Source organism: Antedon mediterranea, chromosome 10, assembly GCF_964355755.1.
Source record: "Antedon mediterranea chromosome 10, ecAntMedi1.1, whole genome shotgun sequence".
NCBI lineage: Eukaryota > Metazoa > Echinodermata > Crinoidea > Comatulida > Antedonidae > Antedon > Antedon mediterranea.
Window position 1 is genome coordinate 19,379,154 of NC_092679.1, and position 23,369 is coordinate 19,402,522.

The following is a 23,369-nucleotide window of genomic DNA, read 5'->3' on the forward strand; positions in this document are numbered from 1 at the left end:
CGCCAATATTACTTATAATAATCACACTCAAAGATGCAGTGTAAATTAATTTATTATTGCTAAGCTGACTGCACAGAAACAATAAAAGAAACAAACACCATTTGCTTATAGTAAGAATTTTATTATTGATTACAAAATAGAAAATAAGATTCTTCACAAACACGAAAGACACACAATTTAAAGTCTTATTATTGTATCGGAAGTACAAGCATAGATATAGTCTACACTAGCACATTACAATTTGGTTTGAACACTTGAGTTTGGAAACAAAAAAAGTTCGGTAGTGTAGACGAGTTGATTGATAATAATGTTGCAGAAAATAAGTTTGCAGAAGACCACACAAGCAAACTTTAGGTTGAAAACTTCAGCAAAAAAAATTTGTTTTCCAAACTTTTTAAACAAATTTTGCTAGTGTAAAAGTTGATAAACTTCTGCAAACTGCCAGAAAACAAGTTTGCAGAAGGCGATGCATTTTTTGACAATAAAACTAGTTTGACATGATTTGCAAACTCAGCGAATGAAATCAAGTCTTTGTAATCATGTGATTCTGCAAGTGGACAAAATAACAGACTCCAGTAAGCCAATCAAATCAGTCTTTGTAGTCATGTGATTTTTAGGTTCTAAAGAACTTCTCTAAGCAGTGGCAAAACTCAGACCGTTTCAAACCAATGTTTGGTACCATTTTCTAGTGTACTTGTGTTTGGTTTATTAAATACTTCGAAGTAGTATTGCGCCAGGGAGATATAGTAATTGGTCAAATGTTTGTCCTACTCTGACGTCATTGTTTTTTAAAGAATCAGTACATTACCATAACAAATTTTCATCTAAATATTTTATTTATTTTACTAAAAACCAAAATCTATACACCGATACACACATCAACTAACATAGAAAAGATAGAAATGTCGCAATTTGATATATCAAAAATAGTTTTAGAAAATTACCCTTTAAAATACTCTAATTATAAAATATCTATCACTCCCTGAACACCTGTATAAGTATAATGTGCAAATTATTTGCTATGAATATCTAATATTCTAAAATGGTTACATGCATTTATTCTAATTTTTACATTTTTAATATCACTCATTAAAAATATGTAGTCAATCCCGAAAAGTGCTCTAAAATTTAGAAAACAAAAATCAGCGCTAACTTTCAACATTCTTTTTAGTCTAAAAAGTATGTTTAATTCGAGTATTCAAACATTTTCATTACTTACGTAAAATTTTAAAACGATTTTGTTTTCTCAAGGTGATACATTTTTATCTATGAGCAAGTCGAGCACTTCTCGGGACTGAAACATCTCAAATTAAAAAAGTTTCATATGACTATCTACTTTTGGCATGCATATGTACACTTATTCTAATAGGATAGGATGCCAAATATGTATAAGAATACGATCTATACTATATTGGAAATAGTTGACAATATTTTCTACGAAGTAGTAGTACAAACAATGTTTTCAGGCAAAGTTCAAGTAGCAACACAATGCATTTATCTTGGCTAACCCTGAAAAAAAACCACACACGATAAAAGAATTACAAATATTATTTTTATTATTATTATATCAATATTTATAAAGCGTCAATTCAAAGACCGAGGTACAAAATCAAAGGCGCTGGGCATGTTAGTGGTCGAAAAATGAGTTTTGAGCAATTTTTTAAATAAGGCAACAGAAGAGCAGTGTTTAATTTGTGGGGGGAGTGAATTCCAGAGTGTGGGTGCTGAAAACGATCTATGGCCAAAGGTTTTAGTGGCTATGCGTGGAACAGAGAGTATTATATAACACCTATATAAATTCCTGTCATTTGATTGGACGAATGTGGGTCACATGGCGTGCAATAGTACGCACTATTCAACGATCGTTAAATAGTACTTTTTGAAACATTTTTGTGTACGAAAAAAAAAAACGTCTCGCGGATGAAAAAAAATCTAGTACACAAATTATCCTATGATATGGCTCTGTACTGTGAAATACAACAGCGCCACCTGTCGTCTGGTCTCAGTTTCGTTTTTCTTTTAAACATTTGAGTACGAAATTTATTTAGGAATTTATTTAGATGTTATATAAAACAAATAATGAATGTTTTGTATTCGTGTAATGGTACAAATAATGGCACGAGGTGAATGAAGAAAGGTTATATTTCAACGAGGCGGAGCCGAGTTGAAATATAACCTTTCATCATTCACCTCGTGCCATTATTTGTACCATTACACTCATAAACATTCATTATTTGTATAATATATATATATATAAATATGTATTTAGGATACGAAAAAAGAACGCAGTAAAGCAAATATCAATAATTATAAATAAGCTTTATTGTATTACATTTAGGGCATAACCAGACTATGTATAAGTGTTATGTTCTGAAACAAATAATCAGACCCATGCGGGGACCAAGGTTCATATACGTGTTTCAATACGGGTTTGTGTGTATCGGTGTGATCATGTTCTCTGTATGGTAAGATCAAACGAATTATGTCAACTGTCGAATGTGATTTAAAGACGGTAACGGTAATAAAAATATAGAATGTTATTCCTTATGACTATTTACGCACAACGCGGAGCGGACGGGCGGTTACCGCTTAGGATAGATACAGATTCTATGTGGGACAAGCTAGGCGGTTTTCCACTTACCGTTACCGCTCAATGTGATGTCCTTACTTGTAATGTTCTATGGTGCTTCTTCGCAGGGGATAGCGTTACCGTCTGAATAGGAACCGCATGCGCATGTCTTCTCGTTTCCTGGTTTAGGTAAGCATAGGGCGCTGCAATCGCCATTGTTGTATGCACAAGCGTTTGAACCTAAAAACATGTTAAAGTATTATACAGTTTATCATTTTAAAAAAATTGTAGAACTCTTATTAAGAAGACACCTTCGGGACACAACCAACTGCCACTTTAATAGGGAGTGTCTCCTGAACAGAGAGAGGTCGTAGCGGTAAATATTTGCTTCTTGTACATTTCACGGGAAAGTGTCCCCTTGCCCTGAATAAAGGTGTCCTAAAGGAGGGGTTTAACAGTTTGGCTGGAAAATTCTAAAAATGTCAAAATTAATATAGGCCTACCTGCTGGACAGGTGTCTGCTACAACGATTCCGTACAAACGACCAGAGCCGCCAGGTGGTGACTGCAGTGGGGTTCCTAGGCTGTCGTCGTTCTTGCCAACATTCTCAATTTTTCCACTAAAATGAATCAATAAAAGTAGGCCTAATGATAAAATAAAACACTCCTTCATTCTATAGTCGATATAGTTTTGAAAATATAAGCATCTTTCAGAAACCTGTATACCATAATTGGAATACGCCTACAGTTAGCTGCACCGTTTTACTCAACATTAGCAATTATACTTACGACCGCCAATCCGTCCAGTAGAATATGTTTGAGTTCACGGTAATACTGAATGGATAATTTGCCTTGGACGTAACTGTAAATCGAGAACTTATATCTCCGTCCAAGTTCATACACTCAACTTTCCTTGTACCTAAAAAGAACGAAATGAAAGAAATATGCATATACTGCCTCACCATAATTTAAAGAGAGACAACTATCTTCCTCTGAGGTACTTGTAGCTATTTCTGTGGTCATGGTAACATTAAATTTCATAAATCAATATTCTAATCTGTAGTTATCGTACAGTAGTAAATATTACATAAGAAGACTCTACCTGCGTCGGCCCAACAAATCTGTTGGCTTCTGTAGTCGATTGTAAGCCCATTTGGTAGCTTGATGTTCTGGCTCACCATCACCCTTCGGTTGCTTCCGTCAAGAGCCGACATCTCGATTTTCGGGTTGCTTCTTGTCCAGTCGGTCCAATAAAGGTTTCTATGAAACAGAAAAGTAAATTCAACATTCAAATAAAATAAAAACATCTACGCCTACGTTTTGAACTCAAAAAAGTTTATTAGTTCTGAAAAGAACTGTTGAGTTGCTCTACGTTTCGATCAATATGCTTTGATCGTCCTCAGGAGTCCAGGAAACTTGGAATATAAGTGGAATAGGGTGGTACTGGTCTCTTTACAATAAAATAACACGTTACCCGCCAACAGGATCAACAACAGAACGAGATCTCTTTACAATAAAACAACAACATTACCCGCCAACAGGATCAACAACAACAGAACGTGGCTGCTTCATATTGTCTTCAAATAATATTCGTCGATGTGAGCCGTCCAGCTGTGATACTTCAATACGATGGTAACCAGAGTCTGTCCAGTACATGTTGCGACTGACCCAGTCAACAGCAATTCCTTCTGGGCTTAATAGTCCTTAAAAGAGAAGAGTATCTGGTTACTGGAGATCTCTCTCAGTAAGACTTAAAAGGCAGTATCATCAATGTCAATTGTCTTAAGAAGACGGTTATTTCAGAAAAAGATGTAGTCTTTCACCTGATCTGATAAGTACTGTAGCACCAGTTCCGTCTCTGTATACACTGTTGATAGTACGGGAAGCAATGTCTGTCCAGTAGATGACCTCATTTCGACAGTCATAACCTACGCCAATGATCGTCTGACGTGAGTTCATGTATACTTTGCGCCCTGGTTGTCCATTTAGTGGTAGACTCATCAACGAATTCGATTGTGCGAATATAAGGAAACCGTCTTTATCACCTACTGGAGATGCTTTGAAAGATATTGAAGTAGAAGTTGATTATGTGTTAAGTTAAGCCTAATAATGTACCGATTCGTGAATATAAGCTACGGTAGTTACCAATACACGATCTGCCATCGCCTTCATAGCCGTCACGGCATACGCAGTTGTAGCTGCCTTGGTAGTTCTCACACCTCGCTTGACTGTGGCAGTCATGAATGCCCAAATTACACTCATTAATATCTGAGAATTTACGAAAAAATAGAGTTGCCAGGACTTGTGTATATTTGAATAAGTTGTGAATATAATCCAAACAGGAAAACAATATTATAGATCTACCCAAAAAAACATTTATCAACAGGTCCTTTTTGTCATATCAAACAGACGTCCGTAATTACAATTATTACATTATTACATTATGTAATGACGATTATGACGTCTTCCTAAATTATTAAACATACGTCAACATTGCGTTTGGTATCTAAATCTTGGTTCCCACTAGGACACAACGCAATTAAGTAAGCGCAAAGCAAGTAATCACGACACGATAGATCATTAACTGCCAATTGTCAACTCGCTTGCATTGCGCTTACGTCCTTGTGTTACGTCCTAGTGGGAACCAAGCTTAAGATGTCTCCAGTAGGTACCATATTTTTACTGACCTGTGCATACGAAACCATTTCCTTCGAAGCCAGCCAAGCATTCACACGTGTATGTCTGACCAAAGGGTTTACAGTCACCCGCGTACTGGTCACATGCGTTGGAAGCGCAAGGGTCTCCAATTGGAATCTCTGTTAAATATAATATAACAATATTAATATTACTTGATCTCATAAAATCCAAAAAGCATTGCTGTAATATGAGGTATGTTTTGTAGCTTTGATAAAATAAATTAACAGAAGCGTCTCTTTTTGAGAGAACACCTCATTTAAGGGGACACTTTCCCGTGAAACGAACTATTAATCAGAAAACAAACAACCCTATATTAAGGACATTAAGGGGACAGGGACATTTTGTTAATGTTGGGTCCCAAAGGTGTTTTTAAGAGGGGTTCTATAAACTTGCTAAGTCTGTAGTTATTGACTTTTACGTTTCGATTTTTTTGTCATGTATTATACATGAAACGCCATATGTACCAAATTTTTTAATTTTTACTTCTTTCTGTCTAGAATATAGAGTGAGAGGGGGGGGGGGGGTGTTCTAGTGTAGGCCTATGTTACCGTAACTGATGTTTGCAAAATATTTACTGTCTCTACATATCTGCTTCATAAAAGCTTTAGGGATTAACTCATTTACACACCTACACACAAAACATAAAAGTAAAACAAACCCATCGTTGCAATAGCAAGCAGACAAAACAAAATGCTTCATTTTCAAATGTTAAGCTCTGTCTACACTTTCAAACTTTATTTGACAAACAAAATGTGATGTGCCCATATATGGACATGATGATATCATATTACTACCATATTTAGGCATATCACTACCATATTTGGCCACATCACACTTTTTTAGTAGTTTGATAATGTAGACAGAGCTTAATGCAAACTTACCTACACACACATTATCAACTACATCAAAGCCATCGTTGCAATAGCAACCAGTCACACCATCTCTCGTCTCACAATGTGCGTTTTCATTGCATACATAAGGTGCACATGCTACAGCTATACAGATAAAAGAAGATCCCAAAAGAATATGCAAGCAAGCTTAGTACTAGTTGGTTAAATTCAGCAATAGACCCACACCAAAATACAGTAATAATTGTATTATGTCGACACAATTAGTAAAGTGTCTCAAACGGCGCCCCGTATTAACCACACTGAATGATCTAAATAACTATAGTGGGTCAACTCATGAGACCATTATTGATTCCTTGTAATATTAATAATTTTGTTTATTGAATTTTGGTCTCACAAATTAGGGATGGAAGTAGTAATGTCCCAAACGGCGCCCCGTACTAACCACACTGAATGATCTAAATAACTATAGTGGGTCAACTCATGAGACCATTATTGATTCCTTGTTATTAATAATTTTGTTTATTGAATTTTGGTCTCACAAATTAGGGATGGAAGTAGTAATGTTCCCAAACGGCGCCCCGTATTAACCACACTGAATGATCTAAATAACTATAGTGGGTCAACTCATGAGACCATTATTGATTCCTTATATTAATAATTTTGGTTATTGAATTTCGGTCTCACGAATTGGGGATATGAAGGTTTTTAGGATTTCATGTTAACGATTAGCATTATTACTTGTAATAAGTAATTTCACGGATTAAATTTTAAATAATATTTATATATTATATAATTGTGCTAATTTCTAATTGGTTACCGTACCTACACACGTATCGCCAGTAAGCGTGTATCCATCGATACAAATACAGATTGCTAAGTTATATTGGTCTAACTGGCACCTTGCATTATTATCCACGCATATAAAACCATCGCATGCATCCACAGCTGAAGCAAGTAAATTGTTGTGGTGAAGAAAAGTGTTATAAATAAAAAGTTAGTTATCATTCAGATTTAAAAACCAAACTACTATTGGTAAATTAAATAAAAAAACGTTCATAAAACATTGCACTTTTAGCTTGGTTCTCACTTGGACACTATGTAACAAGTAATTTGACCAATCATGACGCGATCATGGATCATTTGAACTGTGATTAGTCGTCGTTGCATCCAAATGGCACTACTTAAGCGCATCACAAGTAATTTGACCAATCATGATGCGATCATGGATCATTTGAACTGTGATTAGTCGTCGTTGCATCCAAATGGCACTACTTAAGCGCACCACAATTTGACTAATCATGACGCGATCATGGATCATTTGAACTGTGATTGGTCGTCGTTGCATCCAAGTGAGAATCAAGTTTTAGCAGCATACACCGGAATTAGTGAAGCATAACCAAAAGCACATAATAATAAAGTAATATAGAAAACAGGCAAGGCCAGCCCAAGCTGTTTACTAAAAGTTACATATTAAAAAGAGAATATTTATAGGGCCTATTGAAGTCATTATGATGTGATTTGCCTTTACTTGTACTAAATGCAGCAGAATGCAGATATTCGCTGTGGTTCCCACTTGGACGCAACGTAATGACGTAAGCGCACCACAAATAATTTGACCAAACACGACTCGAACTGTCGTTTGTAATTGGTCAACTCACTTGCATAGCGCCTACGTCCTTGCATTGCGTCCAAGGGAACACATCAAGCTTTAGCGTATAAAAAAGCTCATAACCTGTTCAGCGATACAATGTCATCCGACTTACCAACGCAGTATCCTCCTTCCTGTCTGTAATTTTCTAAACAGATGCATTGTGCGTTTCCAGAAACGTCTTCCTGACAGTACGCGTTTGAGGGGCAGATCTCAGCCTCGCAGGGACCTGGAAAATAATTCAATTCAATTCAATCTTTAATGTCGGAATCTCTGCTCCATAAAAAATAACATAATTACGTACTGTATACATTTGATTTCATTTAGTAGATTGTTTATAAAGGTATAATGACATTGGCTTATTATAGTACCTCGGCAGTTGAAGCCATCCCACGTGTAACCAGGACTAGTACAAACGCATGTGTATCCAGCTGCAACGACAGCGCAATATGCATCGCTTCCACAGTCGACGGTTGCACATATATCTATAGTTATAGAAGAGTAGCAAGAAAAATAGTTTGCATTTAAATTGTGCAGGGTGGTAAAAAAAACAGATTGGTATTACCAGGTAAACTCCATTGAACATTTTGCTTGAAATGAAGTTAAACAAAGACGCCAAAATGGAAATTAAATCTTTTTTCAAGAATTCATGTTTTTCCTTCGTTTGTTCTCTGATGTTTTTCATTTGACTGTATTTATGTATGATGCATGGTATGAGGTGGATTTGTAATATAAACAAACACACACTAGAAGAAGCAAATTAGCAGAAATCAAAGAATGGTGATATACAGTATTTGATCCTTACTGAACGCAACGCAAGTAGTTTGACAAGGGAGTTGTTAACAACATAATAATAAGGCCCTACCTGATTTGACCAATCGGAAGAGATCGAGTTATTGCGTGTGTGTGTAACTAACTTGAAGAAGGTCTAAAGCACTTTCTACACTATCAAACTTTATGTGTCAACAAAAATGTGATGTGCTCAAATATGGTAGTAACATGCCCAAATATGGTAGGCCTACTGATCACATCACATTTTTTTTGTCACATCAAGTTTGATAGTGTAGACAGAGCTTAACTTTAGTCCTGGACTGTACAGTATATCTTCTTAGTCCTCTTTGAAGAATACCGGACCATAAAGTTTAGTTTACACGCAATAACTTTCACTTAAAGTACGTAGGCCTACCTCTAGGCCTACAATTGTAACCATCCCCTTCATATCCATCATTACACGTGCAGTAGAAGCTGTTTCCTCGAGGAGTGCAAATACCATAACTACTACAGTCATTATTTGCGCATGGATCAACAACAGTTTCTGAATAGTAGAACAAATTACGTTAGGCCTATTCCTTTACATTGCGTTATAGCTTGCTTCCAACTTGGACCAAACGCAAGTGATTTGATCAATTACAATCGACAGTTCATGCATACTATCAATTGCGTCGTGATTGGTCAAATTACTTGCGGTAAAAGTCTATTGCGTTGCGTACGCGTCCAACCAACTAGGAAGGAAACTTTCATACGACGGTTTTTTTGTTGTTATTATAGGCATACATACTTACGATCACTTGGTCCTATTTTAGACGCTGTAGCAAATCTAAGAATATTTCCCTGATTTTCGTCGATATCAAATGAAGTATACTGCTGAATGATGTTTAAACTCATCGAATCCTGTCCGCTTGGTCTGTCACGTTCGTCTGCCGTGCACTCTTGGTATGTTATCGTTTGATCAACGTTGTACGTAATGCTAAAATCGTTAAACCGTACCACACGGGTGCTAACCGAACGAATTCGACCTGTAGAAGAAAGTATCCATCTATCTATCCAATTCTAACCAACTTAATAGACCTACTACAAAATGTCCATGAAATCGACAATATAAACTAGGCCTAACTTTTTGGTTGACAAACTGTTCTGAATTGGGTTATTTACATTTGAGTTTGAGATCATCCAGACGATGTGTATGGTTAAAGCTTGGTTCTTACTAGCGACGCAACGTAACGCAACCTACGCAACGAAAGAAAATGCCCTTTCAATAATTGTGTTTGCCCCCGCCGCCCCGCATGCGTGAAATCAAACCTGCGCGATGCAGCACTGTTGCATCGCCGGCGGTTCCTACGCAATACAGCACTTAGCGTCAATACGTAGTTGCGTTGCGTTCTAGTGGGAACCACGCTTAACTAAGACATAATTATAAGTTTGACGAACCAGGTAATTGAGAACAATAGCATAACAATCAAAGTAAATATTGCTCAAAGCCAAGGTTACCGCCAATATATCTAGCAGACGATATGAATGAATGTTTCCGTTTTGAGATCATACCTGGCTCCTTCCTTTCATACACCACTTTATGTTCATCGTAGGCAACAGTTCCATCAGATTTCGATATTACTGGCAATGTGCCTTCCACGTTGGTGTTTACCTGAAGTTGCCCTAGATTATCAAAACCTAGAAATTCCTGTACAATGCGCACTTCGTAACCCCCGTCAACGGACACGTACGCATCCCGCAACAACTTTCCACCTGAAATATTTAATCAATAAGTAATTAGGCCTATTTACAATATTTCTGACAATTGTATATTTAAGAAATGTAATAATAAAAGCAATCGCCATGATTATCTTACATACGGTAGGCCTAATTGTGTATTTATTCATTTATATCGTTAAATTGTATCGAGAAAGAGGCCTACAACAAAATTGCCATGATTATTTTTAATTTTACATTCATGTAAATATATTTCTCCTAAAGTTTAATCCTTATTTGTAAGACACTGTTCATGGGTGATTAATTTATATTTTTATTTTTGTATACGAGCAAACTGGAATTTAATTTTAATGATATAAACTCTTTTAATTTATTTTTTACTGTGAATTTGAATATGCAACATTGATAAAAATGAACCAGAAATGAATATAAGTGAAGAATAAGGTATAAGAACATACTGTAGAATACCATAGGGGGAAGTCAGTATTGTGGGATACATGGCAATAATCAGTCAGTCAGTGCAACAGAAAATGTCAGGGAGGGGAGCGGGAATAACCTACCAACAAGTTCTATAAGAAAGACGTTTAGGCCTACAGACAGTTTCTTTACATGCCAATTACACCGGCAATCATTGAGAAAACTGATCTGAGGTTATAGTAATGAAGCATACTTTCACGTAACTTGCCTTCTATGGGTCTAAATTCAAACGTCTAATGTTTTCCCAGTGGAAAAAAAAACATTATAAAACCCATAAACTTTTAAAAATGTTGTACACTACCGTACGTGACGTCATTATGCATCTCTCAGAGGCAATATAGAAACTGTATGTTTTAAAATAGATTTATTTCATACGAATATAATTTTAGATTTAAGGTTGGGTGGGGTAGGATAGAACAGATAAAAAGAATAATTAATTTACCATTAATTTATTACCCAAAATCCGTTTATTTTGCAAAACTAAAAATGCGCATGCGTAATGTTTTTTAAAAGGTGTGCAAAATTCAAAACAGACGACATCGAAAGAAAACATAAGCCCTAGGCTAGGCCTAGGCCTACTCAGTCTAGACTTCAGCTTATTAATTAAAAAACACAGACTACAATGGCTGAATTTGTGATGTTCATGAACTACAACATCAAAGTAAAGTAAGTAGATCTATCGTATATATTTATAAAATAACTTTTATTTAGACAAGTTGTGCTAGACATGCACGGCTAAGCTTCTCTTAACTAGCCTAGGCCAAGGCCTAGGCTCTAACTAACTAAGCTTAACTCCCTGCACTGATCCGAAGCTAGTGACACTGTCGCTAGTCGGCTTTACATTCAATGGCCTGGCTAACTAGGACTAGGCCTAGTCGAAACTTCTACTGCTACAAGGCAACGAGTCTGCTGGCCTAGCTCAGCAAGTTTGGTAGCTTATTTGTCCTGTTCACCCGATGTGACATGGATGGGGTGATATCGTTAAATTGTGTATGATGTTTTAGAATTGAACCTGGTCTAGCCTTACACAACTTACTAGGCCTATACTAACTTTTCTATAAACTATTAATGGCGCAGGTAAGACTACATCCCTATTTCGTTTTTATCATATTCATGTTTAGTTTTTTTTTTAATAAAAAGACTTGAACAAATGTTGTTTTTCCTTTTTTTAGTTTAAAAAGTCTTGTAATTCTCTCTCAATTTGTATCTTTTCGTTTTAATTGTTATTATTTTGTATTATACTATAACTTTATTTGATATTTAATCAACAATAAATAAAGAAATTTTGAATATCAAACCTGTGAGTTGGAATCCATTCACAGATTTGTCATCGTCCGGCAGCGAGAACATCCATCCCATGAACTCGCCAATCGTTGACAATATCTGCATTGTTAGCCCAAGATCTTCGTCAACAGGGCTTACGGCCACGTAAGCTCTGCCCTCATTTATGACCCCAAAGGTATGAAGGTCTAAATCAACGAACGGTACGCCATTGATGTTGCCATTCATAAGACCACTCGCCCGAATATCGGTATCTAAAATATGAAAACGGCAAAGCGTTAAAACAAAAAAAAGAGGGCCTTAAACATCATTATTAAGCATGTATGCCTATTCCCAATTCTATTTCTAGTTCATTTCGTCTAATGGCAATTGCACGACATGACCATTTAATTTGTACGTCGTCCATACCAGTTATGAAACAGAATCTCAGGATCACTTACTCTTTAATGTACACCCCAGGCCATTTCCGATGTAACCGTCGGCGCAGACACAGCATTCTCCATCTGTAAACTGTCTACATCCTCCATTCTCATGACATTGACTACAATCATCTTCGACAACATCAGCTAGAATAGTAAAAAAAAAATTAATTTAATATGATACACTATAATGAACGTTATAAATAATGCCTTCCTGGTCCTTTATAATATAGACCTATCATACTTAACACCTTGGTACACTAATTATCACCAGATATGGTATTGTATTTTTACCTTGATTACTAGTTTCTTCCACAGGCGTTTCAGTTGTTATAACAAATGGTATTTCGTCCGTTGGCTCTGCTCCGGAACCCTCTGGTTCACTGGAACTGAATTCTGCTCTAAGGTCGTATACAAACAATCCAGGTCTGCCGACATTGGTTGTTCTGTAGGGAATACGTTGAACAAAACCAGAGTGTGTATGAGTGAAAATACGGTTAAATAAATTAGGTGTGACTGTTTTTGAAAAATAAATGCATTGCCTGCTATTTGATATGAATACAATGTGTTCACAATTAGTATAAAGGTTCATCTGGATCCCAGTATAGTATTCAAATATTTTTTCTTTTCGATCATCCAAAAGAAAAATCTGAATAATGTGCTCAAAATATATTGAAAAACAAAAGGTGCCTTACAGATATAAATCGAACGCGCTGGAGGAAGCTGATCCTGGTAAAGTGAAGTACGAACGCCTATCGCCAAGCGTAACTCCTGCTTGTGGGTAGTTTGTGATCAATGACGGTTCGTTGATTGGATCTTCGTACATAAACAAGCCGTACGTTGACGAGCCATCGGTTGCCAATGCCAGTTGGAATGTGGCACTCTAAATTATAATTGGAAAAATGTTATGCATTGAACCACTGTCACCAACATTGCCATCACCAATAACACAAACGGATAGGAGCCACCACCACCACCTAAACCTCATCAGCAATTGCAGGCGCTTCCAATACCAGCAACGACGTCGTATTATCAAAAGCATAGAAATCACATAGCGGATTAACAATGTGTATTTTTTATCCAACGCGTAAAACAGAACATTAACCTACCTCTACATCTCCTTTCTGACGGACGTCTTCCCAGGTAAAAATTAATACTGATCTTGGCTGAAAGTCTTTGTTCATGTATCGCCATATGTCTTGTTTAGCTCTTCTAAGGTAGTATTCGTCGTTAGTCGAACCATACCAGACATAACCAGCATCAGAACTGAAAAAAACCCCAATTGATTACTATAACAACAAGATTACAAGTAATGGCAATACCGTGAATCTTCTAATAGTAATCCCCCTTCTAATAGTAACCCAAGTCAGTCTATAATAATAACCCACTACTTTAATAGTAACCCATGCGAGTTACTATTAGAGTCACAAAAACTTATGATACAGCCGTATTTTTAAAATATGGAGATAATGCATGTTAATCTCGGGAGTAGGGGAGGATTGAGTGTTTTTGTGTTTATTAATTAAAGTTATAGTTCAACCAAATTTGTTTATTTGTACTGTTTTATTATTTTGCTATGAGTTGCTGACTGGGGGTGGGTTACTATTTTCAGGTGCCTAATTTAAGATTAGTAATAGTAACCCACTACTCTTACTAATAGTAACCCACCTTAAAAAAAACAATCAAAGAATAATAACACAGGGTTACAATTAGAAGATTTACGGTAACTATACTGACATTCACACTTCTCAAAAACGTTGTGCCCAAAGACATGTGCGTAATTGATTGAAATGTAGTTATTAATTATTTACGGTTTTTGTGTTTCTTTCAAGTTTTCGATTACTTACAACTACAGTAATATATCGGGAAAGCAGAGTTGGGAAAGTACGTCTTTCAATGCATGGCGACGATCCATACCGAATATATATGGGCAAGTATGCGATCGCCGACATTGTTCAGATAGTAACAAGACACATGGGAATTTCTCCCAAGTTTGGTCAAGCAACCAATTTGTAGCAGTTACTTTTGTTCCCCCCATGGGGTATTAAAAATCAGATTTAAAAGTACCGAGTGTCGTAAATAATATACAAATAATGAATGTTTATGAGTGCAATGGTACAAATAATGGCACGAGGTGAATGATGAAAGGTTATATCAACGAGGCAAAGCCGAGTTGATATAACCTTTCATCATTCACCAAGTGCCATTATTTGTACCATTACACGAATACAAAACATTCATTATTTGTTTTATATAACATCTAGACGTTTTTTTTTCGTACACAAAAATGTTTCAAAAAGTACTATTTAACGATCGTTGAATAGTGCGTACTATTGCACGCCATGTGACCCACATTCGTCCAATCAAATGACAGGAATTTATATAGGTGTTATATAAAAGAACTTATTTGCAAGTCGCTAAATTGTTTTTCAATATTATAATGTTCTAATAACGTGTATTATTTCCGACTTGTGGTATATACCTCGCAAACTAGACTATTTAACGAGTCGTAAATAAGTTCCTTAACTAGATTTGATGACTTTTTGTATTACTCACGCGATATGTAACTTACTTAAATGAGTCTTGAATTAAACAGTACATGTATGTTTTGATCATTTTTAAATTCCTTTTTCAAATCAACATCAAGATTAGATATTCGCATCAAAGTATTCAAAATTGTATACACTGTTCAATAAATAACTAGATAGGCCTGAGATAGTTTTCAATCAAATGTTCAAGCACAGTGTAGGCCTATACATTGTAAGTGACATCGTTCACACTGGGCACATACAAATGGTGCCTAATATACGCTAGTGCATTTAAAAAAAGTTTTGACCGAAGGATTGTCCTTCCTATTTTGATATTAGATAACACACCATATTTTACGTTTGATCACGATTTAACCTAGTTCATATGAGTGTCACTACATGACCTAAATAGACATACATACAATACATTTCACTTTCTTTCTTTTGGACTTAAGGCCCATTTACACTAGGACATAAAACAAAATAAATTAGAACGGGTTTAGTTTCTAGGATAATCATAATTAAATCAATTTACGTCGTAATCAATAATAAACAATAACATATTTTTATTGTCACGATATTATATTTCTCTTAGTCCTACTAATCATGATTTTGATTGGACGTGTGAAAATATCATTTTCATCAAAGGAAGCATACATGGTTATCGTGTAGTTCTACGGTGAAATTTTTTTATATTTCTTGTGTTTTATGCATGGAAAATGCATATCTATGTATCGTTATCGTCCTAGTGTAAATTGGCATTTACACGATATTTCGGGACGATATTATAACAACATTTTGTGAATAGTGAACATTTTCATTGGAAAAATTGTGATTAAAAATAGGTAATAGTTGATCTGAAGCCTGAGTAGGAAACACATAATATATAGTTTTGCACTGCATTTTTGTATGAACATGTAGGAATAGGCCTAGCTTAGTCATAAGAATGTCCACCCTATATGTTTCAAAATCCTGAATCCGCCACTGGAGGTTCATGTAGCTATGCTGCACTGGGGCGAAAATCATCCAACACTATAAGTACCATCAATTAAGCATTAATTGTTGATGGATCTCTTTGATCATTTCAGACTTTTCATTCCTTTTACAGACGATTGCAGTCAAAAAATAAACATGTCCCCGGATATTATTATGACCCCGGCTAATTCAATCTATTGTGTCTTTGGAACATTTTCTGCTCGAGCGACTGAGACATAATTACCGCAGTCACCACATGAATCTGATTTTACAATTTTCATTTAAAACCGTTTTTAACTGATTTATAACTATTGTGATTGGTATTGAGGATAACAAAACAACTTGGAACTGTTACAAATTAGTTACAGCAGACAGATATCACAGTTCAATAAGCAACTGATTCGAGTTCATAGCAAGTTCAAGCGAAGAGAAAATATTTATATCATTTTCGCTCGGATAGTCCTATTTTACTAAATATCAAGTTTATTGTTTCAGTTTTCAGGGAGATTTAGGAAATAAATAAAGTTTCTTTAGATACTACAGAATCTGACAAACAAGTAGCCAATAATATGGATTTGAGTGTCGGGGAAAGTTCCGGGCAGGTTACCATTCCGTTTACACGGAATAATACTTTAAGATCCTACCATTAATTGTGTCCACACAGGAGTAACATTTATTTCTCGGCAAAATGTTTTCTACTGTTTCGACTCAAATCCAACCTGTCATCTTAGATTAAGTAGTTGATCTATAGGTTTGTTAATAAACCTGGCTTCATTGAAACCATTTGCTAAAGATAAACTCAAGTAGGTCTACATGCGACGACCCTTAACACATAGTACCCCTCAATATAATAATCAATGGTGTTTGTCACTGTTCCTGGTATAGACATCGAAGGAATATTTTGGTAAAGTTTGGTTCCCATTTAGAAGCAATTCTTAACACTAGACCCAACTAAATCTATGGCGGGCTAAATTGTCATTTAATCATTAAATGAGATATCTCTTTTTAAACTAAGGTATCTCTATTGAAAACTATAGGATATCTTTGTTAATGATTATATGACAGTTTGGCCCGCCATAGATATTAATGTGACAGTTTGGATGATCCATCGCGTCGTGATAGGTCAAATTACATATGGCGCGCGTACGTTCTTGCGTTACGTACTTTAAGTGGAAATCGAGCTTAAAGGTTAGGTTTACTGTACTTGCAATAGCATTTACGAAATAATTGTTATAAAAAGGCAGTTGTTAGATTGCATGGTTATAATACGTTTCTTGTTTACAACTCCGGTCAATTATGTTTGTAGCCTCCGAAGTTTATGAATGACCGGCAAAAGAACGTCAAACAATGATAACCCGTACATAAGAGTTTATCCTGATATCGAATAAATGGCGTTTCAAAAGCTAAACAAATACAAATAGGGGGCTTACAAAACCACATAATCTCCTTATTGTGTGTCGATGAAGGTTCAAACCGAGTCGCCTGTCTTTGAATGAGCATTTTTGTATCATTCTTTGGGACATTTAGTTTGTATATGTTCTGTACTTACAAACGTAATATGTTTAACCTTGCAAAATTGATTATAAATTAAGTTGAATGAATTGGAATTACAATTTGCTTCCGATTGCTAATGTAATAATAGAAGTTTACAAAGAGACTAGAATAATGCTAATTAAGTTTATATTCCGGTTCTAATTAATTATTGCACAATAGGACTGCGTAACAATTACTTTTTTTTACGCGTGCGTCTAAAGCAGTATAACCATGGACCTATGAATTAATCTAATTTAGGTCCATTATAACCTTATGTCTATAGCGACAAAAAAAATCTAGATTATCTCCTCTTCTGACAGCAATCTTAATCCAATGTGATACCGTATGTAAGATATGATTTAGAGACTTAGGTTAATCATGGAGTTATGTTGCTGGTGGTATGACCTGTTGCTGTTAGTAGACACGATACTGTAGGACCATTGACATGTCGTTAGCCACGATATCTTACACGAATCGGCTGCAATTTAAGGGCTACACTACAACCATAAGCAAACACTATAATGTCAGTGTTTGTTACGATAAAACGATAAGAAAGGGAGTCAATATTTGACCAGAATTAACTTGAATGGCAATGAAATAAAATATTCCATGGCATCATCATTCTCATGGACAATGGACAATGAAAGGTCAATTCCCATCAACTAATAGAAATATTGTTGACGAAAAATGTCTAGAATACCTTCCTTCCAGTACAGTAAATATTGTAAAATGCAATAAAATCCCGTGCACAATGATTGTATTTGAGGTGTTACGTAGCGGTAGACGTTACCGTTCCATCATCTCTCGTACAAATATGTTTCGTAACAGCTTTTATCCAGCTGCCGTTCGGGCATTGAAGCGGCTTGTCAGTACGTACGAGAGTGATGCGAAACTTTGTAGTTGTTTTTCGTTTATCTGTTTTTGTATATCTCAGAGCAAACATAATTTCTATGTATATTTTATATGCAAATGACAATAAATGGAAGTAATTTTCCACTGATGAATGAATGAATATGATCAAGTATCATTTCTCTTTCGTACAAAAAAGAAACTATTTCAGGTAAAATCATAGGTACGGTCTGCTGATACTGAGAATATAATGTAATAGTAATAGGTCCATGTGGAGGAGTGAGATGTACTTTTAAAGCAAGTTAATCAGCTTACCTGCCCTAATTGACATTCGGATTATACCGATAAGGCTATAATGCAAATATTGAAATCTTGCAAGGGCAATGAATCTCGTGTAGTTCATTGGCATCTTTTATTTTTTCTAGTTCTACAATGACGTAATAATGCTAGTTGCTGAAGGCCTACCGGGAAATGAAATATAATATACTAAATGGAAAGCACATTATTCAGTGGCGTAACGCAGAGGCCCTTGGTTTAGAAGCCCTAAGTAGCCCTCCAACGCTGGAGGCCTCGGGCGTTTTTAGCTTTTTTCGACATATTTTAATGTCTGTTTCCCCTCTGAGCACTGCTCACGGCCACCATAAGCTCCGGGGCCCTATAGGTTTAGCCAGTGAGCGCTCATAGTCGTTACTACGCCACTGATATTATCACAGTCGATACCTCAATCCCCACCACCACTCTTGTCCCAAGGTGCCAGTAAGTACAAAACTTAATTATCGCCACCGAGGTAATTATTATTACTCGGTCATTAAGAAATATTTTTCAAATCTTTACCTGGTATCAAAGTCTGCTAGAAACGGTGCAATCAGTCTTGTTGGGTAATTTGAAAGATATGTAGGCCGACTAAAATCGTACGCCTTCTCACCGAGTGGGGTTGGTTCGAACTTTAAAAACCCGTCAGTATGTACCTGTGTATAAAAAAAAAGCAGGTCTCGTAAAAAGCGTGTCATAATCAAACAACAACAACAAACGCACAAAGTACGTACATTGTACGTACGCACATAACATACGTATAAAGTATACGCTAAAAAGTCGTCAGTATGTACCTGTACAATAAAACAGACTCATTAAAAGTGAGTCACTTGTCAAACCAAACAACATCAAACGCATAAAGTATGTACAACGTACGTACGCACATATACGCAATCATGATTGCGTGAATGATCACATATAGGAACCAATGCTGTCGTAACCAGTAATAAACGTTTATTTAAAAAATTCATCGAAAATAAAATTATGTAAAATTCGTGCTTAAACCAATAATGATATACACAGACAGACACAGAAGTTTTTCTTTTATTTATTGGTAATTAGTTTGAGAATTTCTGCTGTTTTGAAGTGCAGACAAATACATATGAAGTGTATTACATTGTAACGAGAGGCGGATTATTTAAATGGTTGTTAAACTATATAAACATATCATAATGTGTATTGCACTACTGGGAACACAAGTTGAAGGTGGGTCAATACAATATTTTTTTTTCAAGGATGTGTTTCAACGACATAATGTTAACATAAAACATTTTAAACATTCTGATAAAACCTAAGTTGACATTGGAATGAAATATTCTGATAAAACAAAAGTTGACATTTTAAAAATAAAACATGATAAAACAGTTTATTAGATTACATTTTTGGAATATTGAAGAATTTTATTTAATTTCTAGGCTATAATATTATTTGGAAATAAGTTTGGACGTAACGTTCATAAACAATGAGGTACGGTACCAACAGTTCAAAGTTCAAATTGCTAATCAAGTAACACTTGATTAGAAAAGAAAAGAATTTTAAAGAAAATATCAAATTCCTCGAGGAAGTTATTGTCCTTTGCTGAAGCACTGTAGGATTAACTTTGGAACTTTTGGACAATCCTAATGAATGATTATTTTATACAATTTATTTTATCGAAGCCAATATTGAAATAAATCTGGTTTACAAACAATCTTAATTATCGATTTAAAAATAATGTTTACATAGCTTTTTATACATATTTCTTTTATATTTCCTGTTATGTCTGATATATGGCTAAGTTTAGTAAAACCACTACACACATCCTAATTGGTACCTACGTCATCCGAGTCCTTGATCTAACTTATTATGCGAATAAAAAAAGTTGTATTACCGTAGTATCAACGCTACACATGATAGTTATAGTACATGGTATGTTTTTCCGTTAAAAAAAAAAGTATGACAAGCCAAGTTCGCCAAAAATACTCAATCCACTAAGCAATTGATACCATCTACACCGGTATGATGTCATGCTATTAACGTCTGCGGTGGAATGTGGTAGCTATTATAAAAGGTACGGGAAGAGAACTTGATAAACATAGACATCCTGACAAGCATGGAAGAAAACAAGATGGAGGAAAAAGAACAAAAACCAGACGAAAATGAAAGGAAAAGAACAAAAACCAACGAAGATGAGAGAAAAGGAACAAATACCAAACGAAGATGAAAGAAAAAGAACAAAAACCAGACGAAGATGAAAGAAGAAGAACGATAACCAGACAAAGATGAAAGAAAAAGAACGATAACCAGACGAAGATGAAAGAAAAAGAACGATAACCAGACGAAGATGAAAGAAAAAGAACGATAACCAGACGAAGATGAAAGAAAAAGGACGATAACCAGACGAAGATGAAAGAAAAAGAACACAAACCAGACGAAGATGAAAGAAAAAGAACGATAACCAGACGAAGATGAAAGAAAAAGAACGATAACCAGACGAAGATGAAAGAAAAAGAACGATAACCAGACGAAGATGAAAGAAAAAGAACGATAACCAGACGAAGATGAAAGAAAAAGAACAATAACCAGAACAAGATGAAAGAAAAAGAACGATAACCAGACGAAGATGAAAGAAAAAGAACGATAACCAGACCAAGATTACAGAAAAAGAACAAAAACCAGACCAAGATATGAATAAGGATGACTAAAAGAAGATGACAGAAAAAGAACGATAACCAGACGAAAATATGAATAAGGATGACTAAAAGAAAATGAAAGAAAAGGATGACTAAATAGAAGATTAACGAAATGGATGACCAAATGGAAAAAAAAAACAAAGTTAAAAAAGAATGACAACCAAAAAAAAAAGTAAGAAAATAAAGCAAAAGAATCGAAGAAAGAAAAGAAGATGATAATGAAAAAAAAATATCCACGAGAAGATCAAGAAGAAGAATAAATAAGATAATGAACAAAAAAAACGCGATAATAACAAATTGGAAAAGAAGAAAGAGATGTTATTACAAATTTGGAATAATAAGAGAGAAACAAAACAATATAAACCAAACATGATTGAAGAAAAGCTATCACATTTTCTAACTATGTGTAGGCCTACTAGATACATTGTACAACATGAACATAGTAGTAGAAATATTTGACCTACATTTACCCTTTTGATAATAAAGGAGTGTTGGAGTTTTATCTCTTTGTCCTAATAGACCATGATAATATCAGCAGTAAAGTACTGCTATTATTAGATATGGGTTATTATTTCTGATGATAAACAACACATAGGCCTTTTTAACGGATATGGATATAGGCCCGAGTATAAAGTTATGTTTTCTCCAAATTGGTACTTGTTATCTAACAATAAATGTATTTTTGTCGGAAGTTGTTTCTTATGAATAATCTGGAAATGAGTATCAAGTATTAAAAGATATAATATGTGGAAAACATCCGTACTTAGTACAGTACAAGTAAAAGTTATTTGTACAACTATAGGCTAATTCCTATGGTGTAACACAGCCCGTCTGTCATTAGCATTTCAATGGTGTTTTCGGTTCACCGCAACATCTTTTATGCATTTTCACAGCCTCCAGAGGAAAAAAAATAATTGATAGGACATAAATAGGCAAAAATCGCGACAATATCCGCGTCAATAGCCACATGTAAACAGCCAGCGCCCTGGATGTCCGCTTGGGTAACGAACAATTCAAGAACCCAGCCTAGTCCGAATTGTTCTTCTGAAATCGTTTCTGATAATTACTTAACAATAACAGGTATTAGACCGATTTCTTTTTAATGCAATGACGGAGCAGCCGAGTTATGTTTGATTGAGGTGTTTATGGAGTCTGTAAGTCTTCGGAGAGGGATAAAATCTCGTTCACATTCCAATGCCGTGAAATTTTTGTTTGATTAAACGTATATGAAATCGGTTGAGTCATGCGAAGAATCGGGACTTATCAAACCCACGGGGCTACCTTAAAATATATTTATTTATAGATCTTTATTACACAACCCTGGTAAGCATTCATGTGTACACAAACTTGTTCATCTCACTCTATATAAAGACAAATTTACTGTCTTTATATCTCTAGCTGTCATCTATCTATGTAGTCATCATCGGTGCATAAATCGAGGTGATAATAAATAACAGTTTAAGAATCCAACAAATGTTATTTATCTCATTGATATAGTCAGTTTTAATTAAATTGTAAACATGGCACTATGTTACATAATGAATAGATAGACACTGTACAATAAACAGATGTTAGTGTAGGTCTATATAGGACATGGAGTTGTAGGACTATAGTTTAATACTTCCTAAAAAATAACTATAGGCCTAAATAATTGGTATTAGGTGTTTTAACAATACGATTTCCCGTCCTACATAGATTAGAATTGTAGGCCTACAGCAAAATCAATACAGTACTTACAAATATTGCGGTTAGTTGTGCATTGTTTAAAATAACTGGAACCCTGGTGTTCAGATTTGCTTGTTGATCGTCACCCGATCGGATAGCTTTATGCCCCTCTGATGCTCCGTATGGGTAGAAATCTCCCCTACGTAGGCCAAGTACTGTTGTTGCCAGGCCTAGCAGCAATACCTGCCCGAGGGAACCCATTTCTGTTCACCTTTACGATGTTTGACTTCGTGATTTACAAAAGAGGCAAGACAAGAGGCACTGGCCTGAGCTTTAACACAATACAAGTGCTTAACTAAATCTCAAAGTTTAGAACCGGAGCAAATCTGGGCTGTTCCACTTTGTAA

General features: G+C 35.4%; 2 protein-coding genes across 12 annotated transcripts in view; one reads left to right on the plus strand and one right to left on the minus strand.

Annotated features, from left to right (window-relative positions):
- Window positions 1-155: 155 nt before the first annotated feature.
- Window positions 156-23,285, minus strand: LOC140061153 (nidogen-1-like). 7 transcript variants are annotated; one of them, XM_072107621.1, is made up of 23 exons: window positions 23,035-23,285; window positions 19,148-19,281; window positions 13,538-13,694; window positions 13,124-13,311; window positions 12,723-12,874; window positions 12,450-12,575; window positions 12,027-12,263; window positions 10,087-10,287; window positions 9,327-9,560; window positions 8,959-9,079; window positions 8,136-8,251; window positions 7,880-7,993; window positions 6,939-7,061; window positions 6,147-6,260; window positions 5,256-5,384; window positions 4,714-4,836; window positions 4,392-4,625; window positions 4,100-4,271; window positions 3,671-3,828; window positions 3,358-3,487; window positions 3,073-3,188; window positions 2,642-2,809; window positions 156-1,509 (listed from the first exon to the last, which is right to left on the minus strand). In XM_072107621.1, exons 1-22 carry the CDS (start codon window positions 23,221-23,223, stop codon window positions 2,679-2,681), a joined length of 3,399 nt encoding a protein of 1,132 aa, XP_071963722.1. In that variant the 5' UTR covers window positions 23,224-23,285; the 3' UTR covers window positions 156-1,509; window positions 2,642-2,678. The 7 variants fall into 7 exon arrangements, with proteins under 7 accessions (XP_071963722.1, XP_071963721.1, XP_071963720.1 ...); XM_072107620.1 differs by having other exon boundaries at window positions 2,669-2,809; window positions 8,136-8,249; window positions 8,951-9,079; XM_072107619.1 differs by having other exon boundaries at window positions 8,136-8,249; window positions 8,951-9,079.
- Window positions 11,269-23,369, plus strand: part of LOC140061158 (uncharacterized) — a 77,531-nt gene continuing 65,430 nt past the window's right edge. For all 5 annotated transcript variants that reach the window (XR_011847412.1, XR_011847411.1, XR_011847414.1 and 2 more), the window contains exon 1: window positions 11,269-11,394. The gene's annotated coding sequence lies outside the window, so the exon portion shown is untranslated. The remainder of the gene's footprint in view (window positions 11,395-23,369) is intronic.